General features: G+C 48.0%; 2 protein-coding genes across 2 annotated transcripts; one reads left to right on the forward strand and one right to left on the reverse strand.

Annotated features, from left to right (window-relative positions):
* Positions 1 to 739: 739 nt before the first annotated feature.
* chst7 (carbohydrate (N-acetylglucosamine 6-O) sulfotransferase 7) lies at positions 740 to 8,210 on the reverse strand. The gene is made up of 2 exons (XM_084922604.1): positions 6,758 to 8,210; positions 740 to 1,869 (listed from the first exon to the last, which is right to left on the reverse strand). Exon 1 carries the CDS (start codon positions 8,023 to 8,025, stop codon positions 6,775 to 6,777), a length of 1,251 nt encoding a protein of 416 aa, XP_084778730.1. The 5' UTR covers positions 8,026 to 8,210; the 3' UTR covers positions 740 to 1,869; positions 6,758 to 6,774.
* An 860-nt stretch (positions 8,211 to 9,070) lies between these two features.
* tubgcp5 (tubulin gamma complex component 5) lies at positions 9,071 to 18,169 on the forward strand. The gene is made up of 23 exons (XM_084922603.1): positions 9,071 to 9,398; positions 9,473 to 9,526; positions 9,781 to 9,889; positions 10,432 to 10,528; positions 11,005 to 11,084; positions 12,394 to 12,529; positions 12,739 to 12,856; positions 13,045 to 13,134; positions 13,239 to 13,332; positions 13,415 to 13,667; positions 13,790 to 13,992; positions 14,075 to 14,190; positions 14,277 to 14,545; positions 14,737 to 14,935; positions 15,218 to 15,406; positions 15,489 to 15,671; positions 15,748 to 15,832; positions 15,917 to 16,037; positions 16,117 to 16,268; positions 16,604 to 16,729; positions 17,114 to 17,196; positions 17,301 to 17,401; positions 17,972 to 18,169. The coding sequence occupies exons 1-23, from the start codon at positions 9,265 to 9,267 to the stop codon at positions 18,016 to 18,018; spliced, it is 3,039 nt and encodes a 1,012-aa protein (XP_084778729.1). The 5' UTR covers positions 9,071 to 9,264; the 3' UTR covers positions 18,019 to 18,169.
* Positions 18,170 to 19,854: the final 1,685 nt, after the last annotated feature.

Below are 19,854 nucleotides of genomic sequence, written 5' to 3' on the forward strand. Positions count from 1 at the left end.
TCTCAAAAAAAAAAAAAAAAAAAAAAAAGAAGATTCACTTCCTTTGAGATCAAAGTGTAAAGTCTGATGACCTGTCCAGTTTATGAGTTGAATATTTAATGAGATCATATTGAGTCCTGTTGTATTATTAACCCGAGTGCATCAGAGTGATGCAGCTTATTCTGAGTTGCGGTAATCATTTAAGGTGGATTATGGTCCCATCTCAGCTCTCTGGACCCACAGCAGGACGTTCATGTTGGAACACCCACATATCGCACAGGCCGCCTGCACTTATGTTGTAATCGTGGCAGTAAAATAACAAAATAATTTGCATCTTTCAGGATTGATTTGGATCTTCTCAGTAATGTGAAGCTCACGTGCTAACAGAGCTAATTCCTTCTCTCCGGCTTCAGTACCTTGTGCTACTGTGATACACCGAATATTCCCGTCCTTATATGCTCATTTCATGCTTCTGTTTGTGATGGGCATTCAATCAGGAAGCCCTCAAACTGGGAGGAGCTAAATGAGCTTGCTTCAGAGAGTGACCTGAGGCCTGGTATCAGATAAAGAAGGATTATTTTGTGAGTTATGCTAAGCTGCTCTGTAAGAGTCCGAGAACAGAAACTTGGAGCTGGAGATGAGTTTGTGTCCATTCAGTTCAACCAGAACAGCCAAACAAATGAATATGAATGAACTTTGACGTGCTGATAAATGAACCTACAGATAATGTGGCTTAGCATTAACAATCATACACAAGCTCTTTAGGGAGTGTGTCAGCTTTTTATTCTTTGAGTCGGTTTGAAGTTATTTTTCTTTCAGCGCCAACAAAAAGTACAGAAACAACCTCTGAGCCTCACATATGGGAGGTGGGGGCAACCTCCCAAGACTTTGAGATACCCCTACCACCGAGTCATGTCTTCAAAGACATACGCAGGACATTAGCTGAGGAAAGTAAAGCGGACTTTGCTCACAGACTGTGCTGCTGTGTGAGCTTCCATTATCAAATCTTTAAGTGCTCCACCTCCCACCTGCCCTTCTGCTCCACAGTATTTAACCTTGTGAGCTACAACAGCTCATTGGTCGCTGAACCGACCACGGCCAAATCCAAGTGTGCACACGTAACAAACTGTTTGTACGAATCCTGTAACAGTGAATCAACTTTTTAAATACACAAAAAAATTCAGCTTTCTGTCTGTCTGGCACCGTGAGCTGGCTGCAGGGCTGCAGACCTGGATCCGCATCAGTCTGTGCACAGAAGTTGCTGGAGGTTTGGAGCCCTCTGAGGGGGTGAGAGGGGTATCTCAAACACTAAAGCCCTTCTGGAGGCTTGGGTTACAACATTTACAGCATTTTCGAGGAAAACAACAGGGCCCTGCACCCTACGCTGTGTGAGGACGGAAGAATCTCACACCCATGTGAGTGTTTTGTCAGAGAAGTGCACATTCCTGAGAGGCCGGGGGGAGGGTTAGAGAGGAGAGTAGCCTCTCCAAAATACTGCACTTCTTCTTCACTGCTCTACATTAGTGCTATTAGCGAGTACCACAAACACTGGCGATCTCTGCCACGCTGAGTCGCAAGCCAGACAGATGAGTCACACAGGTGACAGCGAAGCCGCCGCTCTGATCTTGGCAGTCACCTCCTGAGGAGGAACATCCGGGGCGTGCAGGGCTGGTGTCCAACAGAAACCAGGAAAAATGAGCCGCCGCCTCCTTGTTCCAAATCGTCTGCCTGTGATTGGCTGCTCTTTTGCTCAGATTTTCTCCAGTTCATCAGCCCGGCTCGGCCGAAGGAAAACAGTCCTTGAGTCACACCTGAGAACTCCTCGAGGAACACATTCCAGCTGCTCGTTTAGTTAGACCACCTTCTGACCTCAGACTGAACACCACGACCCTGGAAGAAGAAAAAACAAATCAGCTGAGGATTAAAAATAAATCTGAAGCTGTGAGCGAGCTGCAGTCAGCAAGACTTGGAGCCCTGAAGGCGCTTTGTTCCCACAGAACGATAATGAGTGGCTGTTTGTCACTCGGGGAACACGGCGTCCTTTCCTGTAGCCGTTTCCTTGTCATGGGGTTTCAAAAACTTTTTGTGAACGATGCTCTCATGATGCCACTGACCCGCCAATCGGTGGCATGCAGCCTGTTGTCACATTTTAGTATCACGTACTAAAACCCTGAAAACCGTGGCCAGTCGATCTGGCACTAATGGCTTCATAATCATACTGCTCTACTTGAGCACTCACAGCACTTTATACAACATGCCTCATTCACCCTTTCACACACATTCACACAAGCACTTTTTCCATGCTTAAGGCTTTCTAACGTTCACACTCTGAAGGTTCAATGTCCTCCACAAGAATATTTGTCATGCAGACTGAAGCAGCTGAGAGAACGAGAAAGGTCTAAATACTCTGATAACAAAAAGGAAGTAACCAAGACAAACTTAACCAGAGACACGAGGACAAGACGGAGGGACGAATCTGAACAAAAGAAAAAAGGAACCAAAACTCGTTCACCCATCCATATTATCTTATTCAGGGTCAAACATCCACCAAAACAGAACCAGTGATGATGATCTGTGAGGACAGGAACGTTTAAGTCTTAAATAATTAGCCTGAATCACTCTGAGGATGTTTGTTAGAATAAAAACAATGTTGTATGAAGCGTTTCCAGTGAAAACAGTGAGCGAATAACCTGCTTTTTTTTTTAACAAATCACAACAGTCCAGGCGCTTTATATTGTAAGGTAAAGACCCTAATATAATACAGAGAAACTCCAACAATCACAAGACCCCCTATGAGCAAGCACACTAGTGACAGTGGGAAGGAAAAACTCCCTTTTAACAGGAAGAAACCTCCGGCAGAACCAGGCTCAGGGAGGGGTGGTCATCTGCTGGTGAGAAAGACAGGACAGAGATAGGGCTGTGCAATATGACGAAAATCTCATATCTCGATATAGGACATTTCTCATCCCGATAACGATAAATATCACAAAATAGTGCATTTTCTGTAAATTCTGTGAATCTCGGGCAACTTTACTTGTGTGAAGTGTTTTGACCGATGCATGAAACTATATATTTTTAGATATAAGTTGTAACGGCTTCTATTTTCTTTGCGAGTATTTATTACATGGCGTGCTGCGGGGAAAAGCCTCTTCTAACATTTGAGTCTAAGGTTTATTTGGAGCACCTGACGGCTCTTTTTTGCTTCTCATCCGTAAACTCTCTCCATACTCTTTCAGGTGATTCTTGCGTAGGTGGTAAAAGAGAAAAAACACAGAGACACATTGTGGAATATTAAGATTAATAAAGAAGGTTACTAATAAAGGAGACATTTTTGTGACCGTTGTTGGGGTCAAAGGTCATGAAGTGGGTTGTTTTTTCAGCATTCTTCTATAACACTGTGGGGACGTTTTATAAAATGATTCCAACTTCAGGTCAATATCTAATCAACAGAGCGAACGTTTAACCATTAACGTTTAAATGACAAACATTCCTCAGACGTTCTTGGAACATTCAGACTTTGTGACGTAACATTGCGTAGGCATTGTGGGGACGTTTCTGTAGCCTGTGTGGCTCTCACAGCACCCTTAAAGGTCGTGTCTGTGGGAGCCTGCAGTGACAGCCGCGCTGTCACCCTGGAGCTCTACCCAGTCACGTACAGTCTCACACAATGATGCCCTTCTTGACGGCTCGCTGCAGTTCCTCCCCCCATAAGAGGAGCCAGCAATGCCAGAGACAGAACAAAGAGGCCTCTATGGAGGAGCAGGTCATTAAAGGGAGGGGGGACCTCTCTCTCTGTCTTTGACACGTTGTGATTGTATGACAAAGTGGGTGAGAACACCATTTGTCCAGATTTGAAGCTTGCTATTCTTAGTTAACATTCTTGCTTTGATTTTGCAATACCATATGTTTGTTCTGTAGTTTGCAAAGATTTACTATCCCGGGTTTGTTTATGTTTTGCACTTTTACAGTTTATGTAATATAACATCTTGGTTTAAATCAACATTGACAAGTTTGTTAAGTTAACATTTTATTTATTTCAACTGTTAATTTGTCTAGTTTATTTGGTTTGAACTCACCTGACTTACTGGTGTTCCAGGAGCAAAAGGAGGTAGTGCTGCCTCACTTCCTGTATTTATAGCTTCCTGTTTAGCTTCTGATGTCACAGGAAGGGAACAGGTGAAGAGGGGGGAGAACTGGTTTAATTTAATAAAGTCAATTTTAGGATTATGTTTGTTTGAGAGAGATATATTGATGTAACATGTATTGGCTACACCTTAGTCTCTTTTATTGCTAGTAAAGAGTAGCATCATGAGTTTATGAGAATGGTAATGTTTATCTTACCTACTGAATGGAATAGTCCGGAGGAGGATATTGTTTAGATCAGCGGTCCTCAACCCCCGGGCCTCGGACCGGTACCGGTCCGTGAGTCGTTTGGTACCGGGCCGCGAGAGTTGAGGCTCAGGTGTGAAATGTATGGTTTTCAGGGTTTTTATCGGTTTTCAGCGTTATTTTGTTATCGTTTTGATTGTTAACTCGGTTTACCTGGGTCTTTACACGTGTGTTATGAATAAATCTTCTTTTTTTGGTACTAGTTTTATTTTGTTGTATTTATCCGCGACACCTTAAAGGCCGGTCCGTGAAAATATTGTCGGGCATAAACCGGTCCGTGGCGCATAAAAGGTTGGAGACCGCTGGTTTAGATAGCTTGAGTATTTAAGTAGAAGAACTCAGGTGTTCAAAAGGAGAGGACCAGGTCAGTTTAGCTGAGTGCACTTGACATTAAATTTTGTTGGTTTAAGTTCAGTTATGTTTATTTCTACCAAGTTAACTTTGGAGTTGAGTTTTTCTTTATTTTTGTAAATATTTTTGGTCACAGTGATGTTAAACAAATCATTTGCTACCCTGGACAGCATCTGTCTCCTGCCCATCTTCAGCCACACAAGCTATTTTACAGATTGACTGAGTTAAATCTGGGACATATTAACAGACCGGGATCGTTATCTGACCATCAGAGCAAAGTGCAGCCGCCTACACAAGACGCTGCTGTAAACCATCAACGACACGATTAAAGTTTAATTCAATCAGCACGATCGAAACATGAAACACGCTTTAGTTCTTCCACAGAACCGCACGTCCCTGACTCCCGCACCCATAAGGTCTTTGTGATGGAATCACCAAATCGCCTTCCTCCACGTTCCCATCGAGTTCTGCAGCGTTTGTTTTCCTACCTGTGGTTCAGAAAACACACACTAACACATCACAGCATCACACACGCTCCAACAATCACACTACACGAACTACACAACACACCTAACGTCAGCGCTTCTGTTCTCTACAGGTGGTACCTGTATCTGAGGGAGGCTGACAGCCCACAAATCAGGAGTCACGCTGCACACATCCACACCGAGTTTGTTCACATGAACTACAGACACACACACACATTCCTAGAAACACACACACACACACACACACACACACACACAGTCAGAGACACACACAGACTTGACCCAGGCTTCATTTAAACAGTCTGACCTCTGACCTTTGTGGTCGTGTTTTGATGTCGTGTTTTGTCGTGTTTTGATCTAGCCGAGGACACAATGTCATCAGCTCTGCACGCACACCGCTGCTTCCTATTAACACGCAGACAACCTGAAAGAGAACTTCCTCCTGCACGGTTCATGCCCTCAGTGGCAAGTGTAAGTTTCCTCTAACACCTGCTTCCTTTCTTAGCCCAATGCTCTGTCTCCAACCACACCTGAATCTTTAAATATGCCCCATACACCCAGCAGCCTCAGACCTCTTTGCTTACTGTGAGCTTGATGAGGTCACCATGTTACATCCTGTCTGTGTAGGTGTGTTTCCTGATGCAGGAACAGCTGTTAGACACTACACTGTGAACAGGTGAGTGCAGTCCTGATTGAGTTTTGTTAAGCGCTGTGGATTGTATCGCCGTCACTGACGCGGCTTTAACCTGTAACTATAGTGCGTACAGGTGATGTTACAGACTTACAGGTTTTACCCACAGACACAAATTCATGCCCTCATCGACTCTCATGTTCACATCACCTCCAACAACAATCCGGGCGACGGGGTAAGCTGGCTGTCACTTCTTAGAGTCTGGTTCAGTTTATTTTTTTCTCTCGTTTTGTTCACCAGACGAGGACTCGGACCCGAAGCTGGGCTCAACGCTGGAGTGAAAGCTCCATCGGCACCTGTGACACAGCTAAACCACCTGCAAATGTCTGCTTTTATAGAATATTACCATTTAAATGTTGAATCTAAATGATGTTCTTGTTGGTTTTGTGCTGCTTGGTGACACAATTATGACCATATGTCAGAAATAAAATTTCTCTGCATCCCGCCTCACTCGTGTCACTTCCTGTCATTAACAGGAAAATGCTCTTGTCAGAGCATCATCTCCTCTGAGATAAACAAACCATTTCCTTTTTTTCTTAATCTAACTGAAGGAAGAACAGCTACATGACCGTAGCAGATTATTGGCTGCTCTTCCTGGCAGTGTGTGTTTGTTACAGTGTGTGTGTGTGTGTGTGTATCTATGTCTGTTACAGTGTGTGCGTTAGAGAGAGAGAGTGTGTGTGTGTGTGTGTGTGGTGAGAGCAGCTTCAGGGCTCAGTCTGGGGTTAAGTCACGTGACCTGCCCTGTCATCAGCGTGGAGGCTGTGATGTATGAAAGTCTTAGTTTCACCTGTATTGTGATCCAAGCAGGTCAGGTCAGAGGTCTCAGATCAGCAACATAAACAGGCGCTTGTGAGCTTACCTCGGCCCACAGCTCTGTCACGACGCTGTGTCCTCCTCGTGCGTCTTCTGGTAGCCCAGCTGCCTCATGACCTCGCCACAGGACGCCTCCACCTGACTGATCTGCTCCACGCTCAGCCGCTCCCTCCAGGCGTGGACAGCCTCCTTGGCGTCGCGGGAGGAGATGAGGAATGGTCTGTCGGAAGAGTAACCGTGCCCGCGTGTCATATTGAGCGCAAAGCTCTCGAGCGCGGCGGACGCGGGCAGGTCAGCGAAGCGGAGCAGCCTGCGTAGCTGCTCGGCCGGCCGCAGCACCAGGTCCTCGTAACGCAGGCGCAGGTAGCGGCTGCGCAGCCAAGGCGGTGCGCGCAGCTGCAGCAGCAGGTCGCGCAGCCAGCCGTCACAGATGAGCTCCAGGGCGCCCGACACGTAGCTCTCCGCGCGCGTCGCACGGTTCGCGGGCGCAAGCAACCGCTTGTACCTGTCGCTCTGTCTGCGGCTGCGCAGCACCTGGATGCTCTCCTTCACCAGAGCGTGCTTCGACTTCAGGCGCGAGTTGTGCACGGCGCGCGGGTCCCGGAACAGCTGCACGACGCGCAGGTTCACACTGGGGTCCCGCATCAGCGGCACGAGAGTGCCCAGGTCCAGCACGCGCACACCTTTGATCACCATCACCGGGTACTTCCGGCACTCGCGCTCCAGCTCGCGCAGCTCCCTGCGCGGACACTGCGCGCACAGCTCCTCCTTCACCAGTCCCACCTCGTGGCGCCGGTGCGCGCGGCACAGCGGTTCGGAGCACAGCACCTTGTTGGTCTTCCAGCCGAAGATGAAAGCGCTGCTCACGTTCTGCCCGCCCGCATACAGCCGCAGCACCGAGAAATCACAGCGGAAGAGTGCGCTCATCATGTCGCGCACGGCACCCTGCAGGCTCTGCGCGTCCCCAGGGTACAGCGCCTGCCAGATGTGCCACATGGGCTCATACAGGTAGAACACGTCCGGGTGCTGGTTGAACAGCTCGCCCAAGAAGGAGGAGCCGGTCCTCCAGGTGGCGTGCAGGTAGACATGGATCCGTGGCTGGCTGCGGTTAGAGGCGGGCTCGGTCGCCGGCTCGCTGCCGTTGGGACCGCCAGCGTCCTCCCACGGCAACTCCAGCTCCGGGCAGCGGGGCTGGAGCTGCGCCGCCGGCCGGGTCGCCCGGTCCCGAGAGTCAAGCACGTAGGGCAGAAGCAGCAGCAGTCCGGTGTAGGCCAGGATCAGCAGCAGGTACTTCTTGTTCAGCCTCCTCTTCATCTCCGCGCAGGGTCGCTGCTGTACGGAGTGTTAGCCACGCCCCCTGCCGCTTCGTCTGAGTAGAAACACCAGCACCGCTGTCTCACGCCGGGACTACTGCTGTCCACTGTCTCTGTGAGTTAAGAGTGCGCAGTGTGGGGGCGGGACTTGTTGACGCCGACAACAGAGAGCATCGAAGGAAAGAGGCGTCCACCAAAAGCACCCGCCCGTGAGCGCGCTGAATTATGGGAACCCCAGTGTTTCAGCGCACTCGCCGCCTTCTGTGAGCGCTTTAAGCTAATAGCATAGCTCATGAGTTCACAGAGGGCGCTAGCGAGTCTATAGCTGTAGAACAAAACTGCTATGAACCTTTTTCTTCTGGAAACGTAGAGTGTTAAGAATCTGTTAGTATTTAAATATAGAGAAATAAATACAGTCAAATCAAAAGTTATTTACAGGCTTTTATTTTCGTAAAATCTTCTATTGTACATATGTGAGCATGACCTGAGCAGCTTCTGCAGAGAATCATCACCATCACCACGGGGGCTTTTGACTGCGCTCCTCACCTGGTAAACTGGCGAAATCAAGATAGCGCGTCCTCTCGTTGACCCGTTGACTTGTTGTCTAGAAGCATCTTCACGTACTCATTTTAGTCCTTTAACGTATTTCAGTGCTTTTTGTCTGTGAAGGTTCTCAGGTCTCTGAAGGTACTCCCACTACGTTTATATCTGGGACTCTCCACCATTTGACCTCAGAACTGAAGAAGCTTCTCGGATGAGAGGTGAAACGTCTTCAAGTAAACTTAAAGAAGTCCAGACGCTTTTCTTTGCAAGCTCCTTTGACTTCAGTGCTTTTTGTTTACTAGTGCCCGTGCGCCCTCTGCTGCTCATACGGATGCATTACCGCCATTTTCCTACGTAGATTCACAGAAAGTGGAATATTCAGTTTTTGTCCTTTTTTGTACCGACTGAGAAACGAGGTTTAACCATTTTAAAACAGTAAAAAATAAAAACCGTAACTAATTTGAATTGTTTTTGCGCATGCTCAGTGCTACTTGTTTGTTATGGAGGTGGGGCTAACACTGCGCGGTCCTGTAGGAATCAATGGAGGAGACAGCCATTTGTCTATAATGGCGCATTTAAGACATCTCCGGTGCTGTTAGCCTGTTCGCGGGTGGAAACCGCGGGCTGGAAGCAGACCGACAGGCCGCTTCGATCTGTGCCCGTTCACGGGGACTGCAGCTCGGCTGACAGCGTCAACATGGCGCACTGGAGCACCTTCGAAAAGGAGAGTGAGAGAGAGACGAAGCGGCTGATCAGGTGTCTCAGCGGGATCGAGGATGAGGAGGACCAAAACTTCCAGCTGGCGCTCAAATTCGCCTGGTCCAACTTTAAGTGAGTTTTTACGGGTGTGTGAGGGAGCAGGCTGTTGCACACAGCGTCCTAACATCCGCCTCGTGTCTCCTCAGGTTTCATCGATATCTGGACACAGACAGCCACAAAGTGGAGCGCAGTGTCAGCGGGTGAGTGACTCCTTCAAAACAGTGATGTCTGAGCAAACTAAACATGTGTATGTTCTCCTTCAGGGCTCTGCATGTCCTCCTGTCCCAGAATCCTCCTCTGTCACTGCACCCTTCTGCTTGTCCCCCTTCGCTACATCCACCAACCTCCCCTGAGTTCTTCTTCTTCTCCTCCTGCCTGGCAGCTCCATCGTCATCCTCCGCTCTTCGTCTCCAGCTAACGTTATGGTATAGTGACAGTCTGCCCTGTTTTCCAGAATCTACGAGAAGCTCGTGGTGCACTCGGACCTACAGAAAGCAGAAAGCTGGATGAGACTGACTGAAGAATTCCTGAACTCACCTTTACCGAACACAGATGGGAAAAAGGTAGCGCACAGCTGTTTTCTGCTCTATCACAGACGGACACGCGATTAATACTCATGTGCGACACCAGTCAGTGTTGGCATGCTGCATCATATTCTAGCATGAAACTTGTGAATGAGAGTCAGAGGGGATTTTGGATGGATGAAGGTAATTAAGTGTAAACTTGCAATCAATAAACAATCACATTAGTCTTTTCAAGTCAAGTGGCTTTATTGTCATTCCCACCATGTGTGGTGGTACAGTACACAGTGAAGCGAGACAGCATTCCTCCAAGACCATGGTGCTACATATATCAGACGATCAACACAAGACTACATAAAGTGTGCAAGAAACCAAAACAAAGACAGAACGATACAGACACAGCAGTGCAAGAGAAAAGGGCACAGTAATAAGGTGTGCGCTAGTTTTCTGACAGATGACGCAGCCCTAATGGGTCAGTATCACATGTTACACACACAGTTTTCTGGTGTGTCGGGCTCAAACATTGAAACATGACTGCAATGATGTGAGAATATCTCAGTGAAACGTGATCTGTGTTTCCTCAGACCGATGCACACTACAGCATACTGTCACTGCTGCTCTGCCTGTCGGGATCCCCCTCAAACACAGACTTCACAGAACGACCCAGGCTGAAGGAGGCCGGTGAGAACCGCATAGTTCCCTTTATCTGTGACCAACGTGTCAACACATTCTGAATTCATTAATTCTGCTTTTCTCAGGTTGGAGTTGGAAACACAAACGGTACAAACAGAAGGTTTTTCACATATTCTTCCAAAGCAGTTTTTTTTCTCTCATTAAAAGTAGAACTTTTTAAACCAAAGCTTTGTTTTAGTGAATCCCACATTACAGATGCTAATGATGCTTTGACACCAGGATCAGATGAACAGATTCCAGTGAAGTCGTCACAGTCGCGCCCATGTTTCTGTTTCAGAGTCAGAGCAAAAGCTTCAGCAGCAGGAAATCTGCCCACCGTGTTTCGCTGCACAACATCAGTGCAGTGATTATAAGTTCACTTCATGTCAAAGGCCAAATGATTTGTTTCCAGATAACCTTAGCACTTAGCCTTGAAGGCTAAAAATCACACAGTTTATGTTAATCTTTCCATCTTATGTCTGCAGAACCGGAGGACAAGTTTGACTGGGCTAAATATCTGATGGAGGGCGAGGATGCAGACATGGGGCCGTACCCAGACACACCTGTGAGTCACCGAGCCCACCTTTATGAATGCAGAGCTGTTTCTGATTCTCTGATCGAAAACCCGGTGTCAGCGGGTTTTTGCTCAGGGTGATCTGGTGCAACTGTGGTGTGGTGCAACATGAACACCACACCACAGTCACATGACTTTAACATCATCACTAACTTGTGTTCACAGGCAGAAAAACAAAACTCATTTCTGACCCACAAGTACAAACCCAGAAAAGCTCCAACAAAGTCAGACGCTGAAAAAACCTAAAGAAAGTCACATTTTCTTCACTGTAGAACAGAAAAAGCTGTTTTGAATCAAACGTGAACTTGTGTTGAATCTGACGGCAGCGTCACGTCTGTAAAGTAGGACAGGTCTGTGTTTCCTCTCTGACATCAGTCTGTGATGGTCTGTGAACTGAGGACAGCAGCTGGTCTGATCTGATTGAGGATTCCAGCTGCTCGGCAGTCCCGGCTCTGCTTCATCCTGTTTCACAACGCTCTAGATGTTGTCGGCCGGTCAGAGGTCTGGACTGCAGGTGGGCCAGACTCTTCTCCTCTGAAGCCATGCTGATGATTCTGACCTGAGATCAGTTTCTGCTTTGCCTTGGTCCATTTTAAAGAGGAGCCGGCGCCGTTTCTCGATCATGGTCACACGTGGCTTCGTGTCAGTATGACAAAGCTGTAACCAGCATGTGTGGATGGCACGCCGAGCTGCTCGCAGACGCTGGTTTATGGAAATATTCCTGAGCCGTGCACTGATTTATCACAGATTGGTTTTTCTAATGCAGCGCTGCTGAAGGTCACAGTCATCAGCCTGTGCACAGAGAGCACACTCAGATCCTCCGAGTGTGCTGATGATGTCATGTTGTGTAGATGATGAGATGTTCACAGCGTGGAATGTGATTCTTAAATAGGTTGGTGAACCTCTGAGAAGCTCCGCCTCTCTGAGATGATCTTTTTCTACCTGATCACGTGACCGACCTGCTGCCACCTCACCTTTGATCTTCTCTTTAGCACCGCTGACTTTCACACACTTTTGTTGCTCCGTCCCAACTTTTAGGGTGTCGCTGTCGCCAAATTCCCCATGAGCTCAGATTTGTCACGAAGCAGTAAAATGTCTCATTTTGAGTATTTACTGTGTTTTCTGGGCTCTATTGTGGATAAAATATGAGTTTATGGGATTTGCAGATCATTGCATTCTGCTTTTATATATTTTAGGAAGTGTCCTGGTTTGTATGGGCCTGGTTTTGTATTATACTGAGCACAGTACCTACAGGCGTATTACAGGTAAGCTGTGCCCATCAGTGTTTCCTGTTTCATAGGAGTGGTCTGAGGAGGAGAGCGAGGATGATGACAGTCAGCAGCCAATCAGCAGGGAGGACTCTGGGATCCAGCTGGACAGGACGCCTCAGGAGGACCAGGACAACGCCAACAAGACCGTTCCAGTCACGTGGACAGGTGCGAAGCAGTCACACAGCAGAAGGTGCAGGTCTTTACAACGTTTTCACCAAATGAGAGGCAGGAGCGTCTGGTTTGTTTCCTGTTCATCACAAAAGCTGAACAGAAAACGTTGATGTCACTACCCAGAATGCGCTGCAGTGTAAGCGACTCGGACATGGAGGGTGTTTTATTGTCACACTGAACCTTTTCCCCATGTTTCCTCTCAGTGGGGGAGCCTGACGCTAGGGCCTGGCTGGAGCAGCATCTGGTGACCCCGTACTGGGCACCGCACGCACCTCGTTTTCCCCACAGCCTCCATCTGCACTCCAACCTCCTCAATGTGTGGTGAGCTCATCCTCACTGATTGTTAAAAATTAATATACAGTGTCCTACCTGTGGGGAGAACATTTGGACATGGAACCCCCCCCCCCCCCAACGGAAGAGCTGGGAGAGGGATGCCTGGGTGCAGTTGGGGGAGGAGCTATAGTTTGAAATTAGAGTATTTGGTGCTGATGCTGCATTTGTCCCCTCAGGGATCAGCACCTGTATAACACGGACCCGCTGTACCTGCCAGAAGAGAAGGCCTTCGTCACAGAGACGCAAGTAATTCGAGAAACGCTGTGGTAAGAGATGACGACAGTCGCCTGCAGGTCGCCACACGCCGAGATCAGGTTTGTGTTGAGAGTGAGTTCAGGGTCCTGCTGACTGTGTGAGTTTGTTCCTGCAGGCTTCTCTCTGGGGTCAAGAAACACTTCATATTCCAGCAGCACGACGGAAAGGTGTCAGTCAGAAGTAATGTGGTGGTGACTCATCTGACTGGCGTGAGTTCACATCTGACGGACGTCACTGAGCACGTGCAATGCGGGCTGTAGTGAAACGTGTTTTTTCTCCTCTGTGCTGCAGAACTGCCTGCGCTCTGTCCTCGAGCACATCGCCGTCTATGGTCAGGCTGTGTTCAGGCTGCAGAGGTTCATCGACGAGGTGACGGGCCACAGCTCGGAGCCGGGCCCGCCAGGCACCGCGTCCACCTACGGCTCTAAGAAGGCCTCCGAGCCTCCCTTCAGGACCTACCAGGCCTTCGTGTGGGCACTCAACAAGTACTTCACAAGTTTCAAGGAGGAGCTTACCACGATTGAGAGGGAGCTCATATGCAACGGTAAGTCCAAGCTTGTTTAGGGATCACTGAGGCTTCCTGTTTTCGTGCTGGTTTTCTTGTTCTGTCATCCTGAACCCGGCCGCCTTCGTTTGATTCCCAATCTGCGTCGTGTCTGTTTGCAGATGAGACCGTGACTCTGTCTGCAGTGCTGGAGCGGCTCAGCCCTCACCTGGCTCAGATCAAAGTGCTGCACAGGGTCTTTTGCACGGGTGTCGCCGAAGTGCCGCCCGCCACCCCCAACGTTGTGCGGGCGTCTCACCTGCTCAACACCCTCTATAAGGCCATCATCGAGTATGACAGCGTCGGCGAGGCATCGGAGCAGGCAGTGAGCACTCGTCGCGGGATACTGTGACATGGGGGCGATTTAGTGGAAGGAAACAAACACATCTGCTCTCTCTGTCTGCCAGGTGGCGTTGTTGTTCTCCCTGTGGACGGAGACGGTCCGGCCGTATTTGGAGATCGTGGACGAGTGGATCGTTCACGGCCATCTGTTTGACCCTGCCAGAGAATTCATCATCCAGAGGTGCGCTGCAGAAACCGTGTGTGTGCATGTGATGTGATGTGATGTCAGCAGCGTTTTGTGGGCTGAGTTTCTTTCTCCCGCTGCAGGAACAAAGACGTGCCCGTGAATCACAGGGACTTCTGGTACGCCACCTACACGCTGTACAGCGTATCGGAGACTGTGGACAGCGAGGAGAAGCTGAATGACGCGGCCAGCGGGAGCTCTGGGGGGGATCAGGCCTTGGGGGGCAGACAGCTCACCATGGTGTCCTTCCTTAAACCTGTCCTCAAGCAGATTATCATGGCCGGGAAGTCCATGCAGCTGCTCAAGAATCTGGACTGCAAGGAGGCAGAGAAGTCGCAGCGAGCCTCCAGAGGTCAGTGCTTCGTTCTGTCTGTTTGTTTCAGTAAAGGAAGGCGCTGCATTGACCGGGTCAACACAAACCACAGATGGGGTTTTCTATGCTTCTGCTCTCCTGGATGTCCTCAGGGTTTGTTGAGTTCCATGCCTCTGCCAATGAGCTGACCTCACTAACCTGGGCTGTCTGTCCTGGATGTTTGCTTGCAGACGCAGAGAGGAAGAGTCTGCACACGCTTTTTCTGGAGTCCGTGCAGTCGCGCCTCTGCAGCCGAGAGGAGTCTCCAATGGGCGGTGTGACGGAGCAGCAGTCCACAAGGAGGAGTCTGATCAAGATGCAGTCCATCATGGCGCGGCACCTCGAGATTGACGATGTCCATGACCCGCTGCTGGCCATCAACTTTGCCAGGTAATGCCAGAGTTCTTCTACAAGCCTCTGAGCAAATGTCCAGCGAGGATCAACAAAAAGTCAGGGATTCATCGCAGGATGAAGATGCAGATTGTCAGAAATGTAAGCTGTTTACGTCTTCGAAGAGCGGACAGCTCAGAGTTTGTCTTTAGCTCCCAATGTGACAAACAAATTGTGATGTGAGATTTTCTGTTTTCCACTCCTCCGAGCTCTGCACGGATACGAGCGAGATTTCTTTATTCCCGAGTCTGAGTGCGTTCTGTCTGCCCTCCTCTTCCTCAGACTGTACTTGGAGCAGAGCGACTTCCAGGAGTGTTTCTCCGGAGGGGATTTCAGCGTGGACCGCTCGTCCCAGTCGGTCACCTGCCAGACGTTTGAGCTCACACTGCGTTCCTGTCTCTACCCGCACATTGAGAGGAGGTACATTGAGTGCTGTGGGAACCTGATGAAGACTCTGACAAAAGACTACAGGTAAGCACGGCTCTTCAGCGACGCTTTTCCTGTTCCACAATGAGGGAAAGGGAAGCTTCTGAGCTCTGTGGCGTGTCTGCAGGTTGCTGGAATACCTTCAGGCGATGAGGAACTACTTCCTGCTGGAAGCTGGAGACACCATGTATGATTTTTACACGGCCATCTTTGACAAGGTGCAGGAGAAGGAGAGCTGGCAGCAGCCGTCGTTTCTGAACGTGCAGCTGCAAGAGGCGGTCGGACAGCGCTACCCGGAGGACAGCAGCAGGTACAGTGCAAATGTGCTGTGACACAGTTCCTTATTTAGGTTAGAATCAGTTTGATCAGGCATCTCTGTTTCCCAGGCTGTCGGTGTTTCTGGAGCCCATCGACGCTTCCAGGAAAAAACAGCCTGTGAACAACCTGGAAGTCCTCACGCTGAGCTACAAGGTGAACACTGCAGTTTGTGCTTTGGTGTCTGTCGGTGCGTTGTTCAATCTGCCACCTGACGTTTCCTGGTGCGTGTCTGCACAGGTTCCCTGGCCCGTGGACATTGTGATCAGCTCTGAGTGTCAGAAGATCTACAACCAAGTGTTCCTCCTCCTGCTGCAGATCAAATGGGCCAAGTACAGTCTGGACACGCTTCGATTCAGTGGTACAAGCTCCACGTGAAGCTGAAAACTGAAAATAAGCCCGTTTTAGTCATTTCTCTGATAAATGGTTGTTACTTGTAGGTTTTACAGACGTCACTAAGAAGCTGGAGGGCGCCACAGCCGAGGAGGTCAAGGTCAAAGAGCGCGTGAACCAGCAGATCCACAGGATGTGTCTGCTCAGGGTCAAACTGATGCACTTTGTCAACAGCCTTCACAACTACATCATGACGAGGGTGAGGCAAGCCACCAAACTGACCTCCTGCAAACAGGAAGTGCACCCATGACATTCAATTCACTTCATTTTTATTTGCACAGCACCAAATCACAACAGCAGTCACCACAAGGTGCTTTATATTGTAAGGTAGACCCTACAATCAAATATACAGAGAAAAACCCAACAATCCTATGACCCCCTATGACCATGCCAATTGTGACAGTGGGAAGGGAAAATTCCCTTTTAACAGGAAGACACCTCCTGCAGAACCAGGCTCGGTGAGGATGAGGTGAGTCCTCACTGCACTCTCAGTTTGACCAACTCTGGCTCTTCATCTGCTTTGTGTCTCGGCAGATTCTGCACAGCACGGGACTCGAGTTTCAGCACCAAGTGCAGGAAGCCAAGGACTTGGACCAGCTCATCAAGATCCATTACAGATACCTGGCCACGATTCACGACCGTTGCCTGCTGAGGGAGAAGGTGAACTTTTATGATGGTGCCGTCACCACCAGTCTGACTGCTGACACAATCAGCTGTAAAGAAGGTTCCTGTTTGTTTGAGATGATGAAAAAGCGTTCGTTCGTTTACAAACACGATGAGCAGCTTGAGGTGTTTCTCAGTTTTCCTGCTTTAGTACAAAAAAATGCTGCTGCACCATCAGCACCGCTGCTTGTACTGACCTCACTGTAGTGTGTGATGGCGGGCAAGTAAATAAATTGGATCTGATAAGACAGTGATTCTTTATGTTTCCAGGAAAACTTGTAAAACACTGTACTGTGGGCGGGACCAGAACCTTCAGTGGGCCGAATCTCACTTTGGCTCCCTGCTCAGACTCACCTGTTTCTACATGTTGTCTTTTCTCAGGTCAGTTTTGTGAAGGAGGCGATAATGAAGGTTCTGAATCTCGTGCTCATCTTCTCGGACAGATGGCAGGCTGGAGCCTGGAAGTAAGAGTGATGTGTCTATTCAGTGGTGTTGATGTGACAGTTGTGCGCATCCAGGTACAGAGACGACACACCAGCTCTGCAGCTAAATGTTGTTTCTCTTTCAGGATAGAGTCCATCGATAAAATGGAATCTGATTTCAAAAACTGCCACATGTTCCTTGTGACGATCCTCAATAAGGCGGTGTGCCGGGGCTCCTTCCCTCACTGTGAGTCTGTCGTCTGGGTGATGATGTCATACGCAGTGATTGTGTACGGTGACCCAAAGGTGCAGAACATCCGACTTGGAAAAGCTTAAATGTAAAATCGGTCGGCGCTTCGAGGCTGTCGGGATCCAGCTGCAGCGCTCTGTGTTTCCTCCATACAGAGTGTGTCCGCAGTTCAGAGGGGATCGACTTCATAAGTGCACGAGATATCCGCACAACATTTTCAGCCTGAAAATGTCGTTATGAGGGCTCGGGCGTGTGCGGTCAAAGTTTTCCAAGGGCCAACAAAAGCCAACCTTCAGTTATTGACATCTGCATCATCTCAGACTCAGGAACCACAAGTCTCCTGCAATCTGATCCTTCGAGGTCAATTTAACAGGATATGATAGTAATAAATGAGAAATAGGATGTTTGTGCTGGTCATCCTGTCAGCACACAGGATTGAATGATTGAAAACCTTTCCAGTTAGTGAAATATGTGTTTGGCACCTCTGGGCCACCGTAGCTGTCCGGTGTGTTGTTGTATGCTGTGAGCAGAGAGGAGCTGATGACATCTGTCTCTCTTGTTGTGCAGTGGAGTCTCTGGCGCTCTCTCTGATGGCGGGGTTCGAGCAGTGCTGACGAGCCGGACACGAGCACGCTCTGTGATGATATCATTGTCTGCTGAGACGGACTCAGACCGGCCTGCTGCTTCTCCACAAATTTCATGAATGCTTGTATTTTAATATTAATAACGTCTGTGACGAGGCAGAATAAAGATGATGTGACAATATGTGCTGACATTTGACTCCGTTATTCACTTTACGTTGTGTAAAGGACCGTGACCCGGCACACTGGGTTTTTTAATTGATTTTGCACTCATGTACAACGTCCTAGTTCAGCACACACACACAATCGCCAGCTGTCTGCATACTCTCCCACTTCGGTCTCCGCCCTCACTTTACGAAGGGAGGAACCCCGTTAGTTTAATCATGTCCACCTGTCCCTCTAACCTCCCTGCATCACCCTTCCCCTGCAGCTGAGCCAAGGACCACACCTCTGCCACGCATTGATAATAAATATTAATTATTGGCACTGACAGATTAATTGTTCATTGCACGTATAAACTGAGGAGGACTCAGAAGCTGCTGCTGTTGGAGCAGAAGAACGGGGAGGGTTACCTCAGGAAGAGCGTGCAGTGTAAAATATTTGTCAAATCAAATGCATTAAATGACCAAATTAACGGCACACAACGAGACTGAGGCCTTCAGCAAGGAGGCTCTGCACACAGAGGAGGTTCACAGTAATTCGGCTACGAATGTCACTAACAACTGGCATTACTGCACAACTAGCAGGAAAACCACACGGGCGTTGTAATTTAAGTTTATACACATAAAGGTACAAAGCGCTGTACAAAGAAATGAAAACAGCAAAACAAAACCATAATAGAAACGGTAAAAAAAAAATGGCCCAGAGGTTTTCCACTACTTTTTATAAGACTGCACAGTAACTTGATCGTGGACAGAGCGCTGATCCTACAGAGAGGTTTGATCCTACAGTCCCCTGTTTTTAGCTGTAAGGCCTTGTGTGCAACTAACTGCTCAACTGTACATTCTTATGCTTCTAACTGTAGAAACTGATGACCCTGTAGAGATGAAATCTGATTAATGTGATGACACTCTGCACTAGTGTATGTGTATTTGTACATGTGTGTGTATGTCTATTGTAACCCAGTTCCTAAAATCATCTCAAACAAAAGAGAAGAAAAAGTAAAACATTTAATGTTCATTGTTTCTGTTCTTAGTGTCCTTGAAACGGGATCATTATATTTATTTAAACAAAAAAAAAGGGACACAGATTTATATATTTGTTCTGGTTAAACAAGGGTTAAGTTTCTCCGAGGGTTGATGAGCTCTGATGAGAGCCTATTGTTTTACTCCACTTCTCGCGTGTCAGCCAATCGGTGAAGCTCTTGGCAGCTCTTGTCCCTCCTTAGTACCACCTCCCAAGTTTTCAGTCTCTTGCTTCTACAGCCGAACAGAGCAGGCGGACTTTTTTTTTAAGAACTTTATTTATAAACAACAGTATAACATACAAGGCACCATCATTAATCCGAATATGTAATATCCTCGGTTGAGCGTTACAACGAGAAAAGAGGAAGAAAAAAAGAAAAAAAAAAGAAAAAACAATAAACACAAAGCCAAAAGAGTTAACAAAAAAGAAAGAACAGTCATTGAAGGATTTGAAACTAAAGGCAAAAATCAATATGAACAAAAAAGGGCAGTCATGATCATTAAATAGGGAGGTTTCTTTTTTAACATAGATTAAACTTGTTAAACAATACAACAAGTTTATGAGCTTTTTTCTTATTCACGTTTCAGCGATTATCCCAGAGTTTATAGTCATTCAGCCATCTGTTTATACATGGTTTAGCTTTAAAATATCTGCATTTGTGAATAAAAAATTGTTCCAGTAACA

Source organism: Perissodus microlepis, chromosome 23, assembly GCF_051167445.1.
Source record: "Perissodus microlepis isolate ML-2025 ecotype Zambia chromosome 23, ASM5116744v1, whole genome shotgun sequence".
NCBI classification, from domain to species: domain Eukaryota; kingdom Metazoa; phylum Chordata; class Actinopteri; order Cichliformes; family Cichlidae; genus Perissodus; species Perissodus microlepis.

What these genes read in the sequence shown, in the direction of transcription:
- chst7 (XM_084922604.1), bottom strand. Translation starts at nt 8,025, where the DNA reads ATGAAGAGGAGGCTGAACAAGAAGTACCTGCTGCTGATCCTGGCCTAC.
- tubgcp5 (XM_084922603.1), top strand. Translation starts at nt 9,265, where the DNA reads ATGGCGCACTGGAGCACCTTCGAAAAGGAGAGTGAGAGAGAGACGAAG. An exon ending in GAGGGAGCTCATATGCAACG is followed by an intron (nt 13,668 to 13,789) that starts GTAAGTCCAAGC and finishes GTCTGTTTGCAG; the next exon opens with ATGAGACCGTGACTCTGTCT. An exon ending in GGACACGCTTCGATTCAGTG is followed by an intron (nt 16,038 to 16,116) that starts GTACAAGCTCCA and finishes TGTTACTTGTAG; the next exon opens with GTTTTACAGACGTCACTAAG.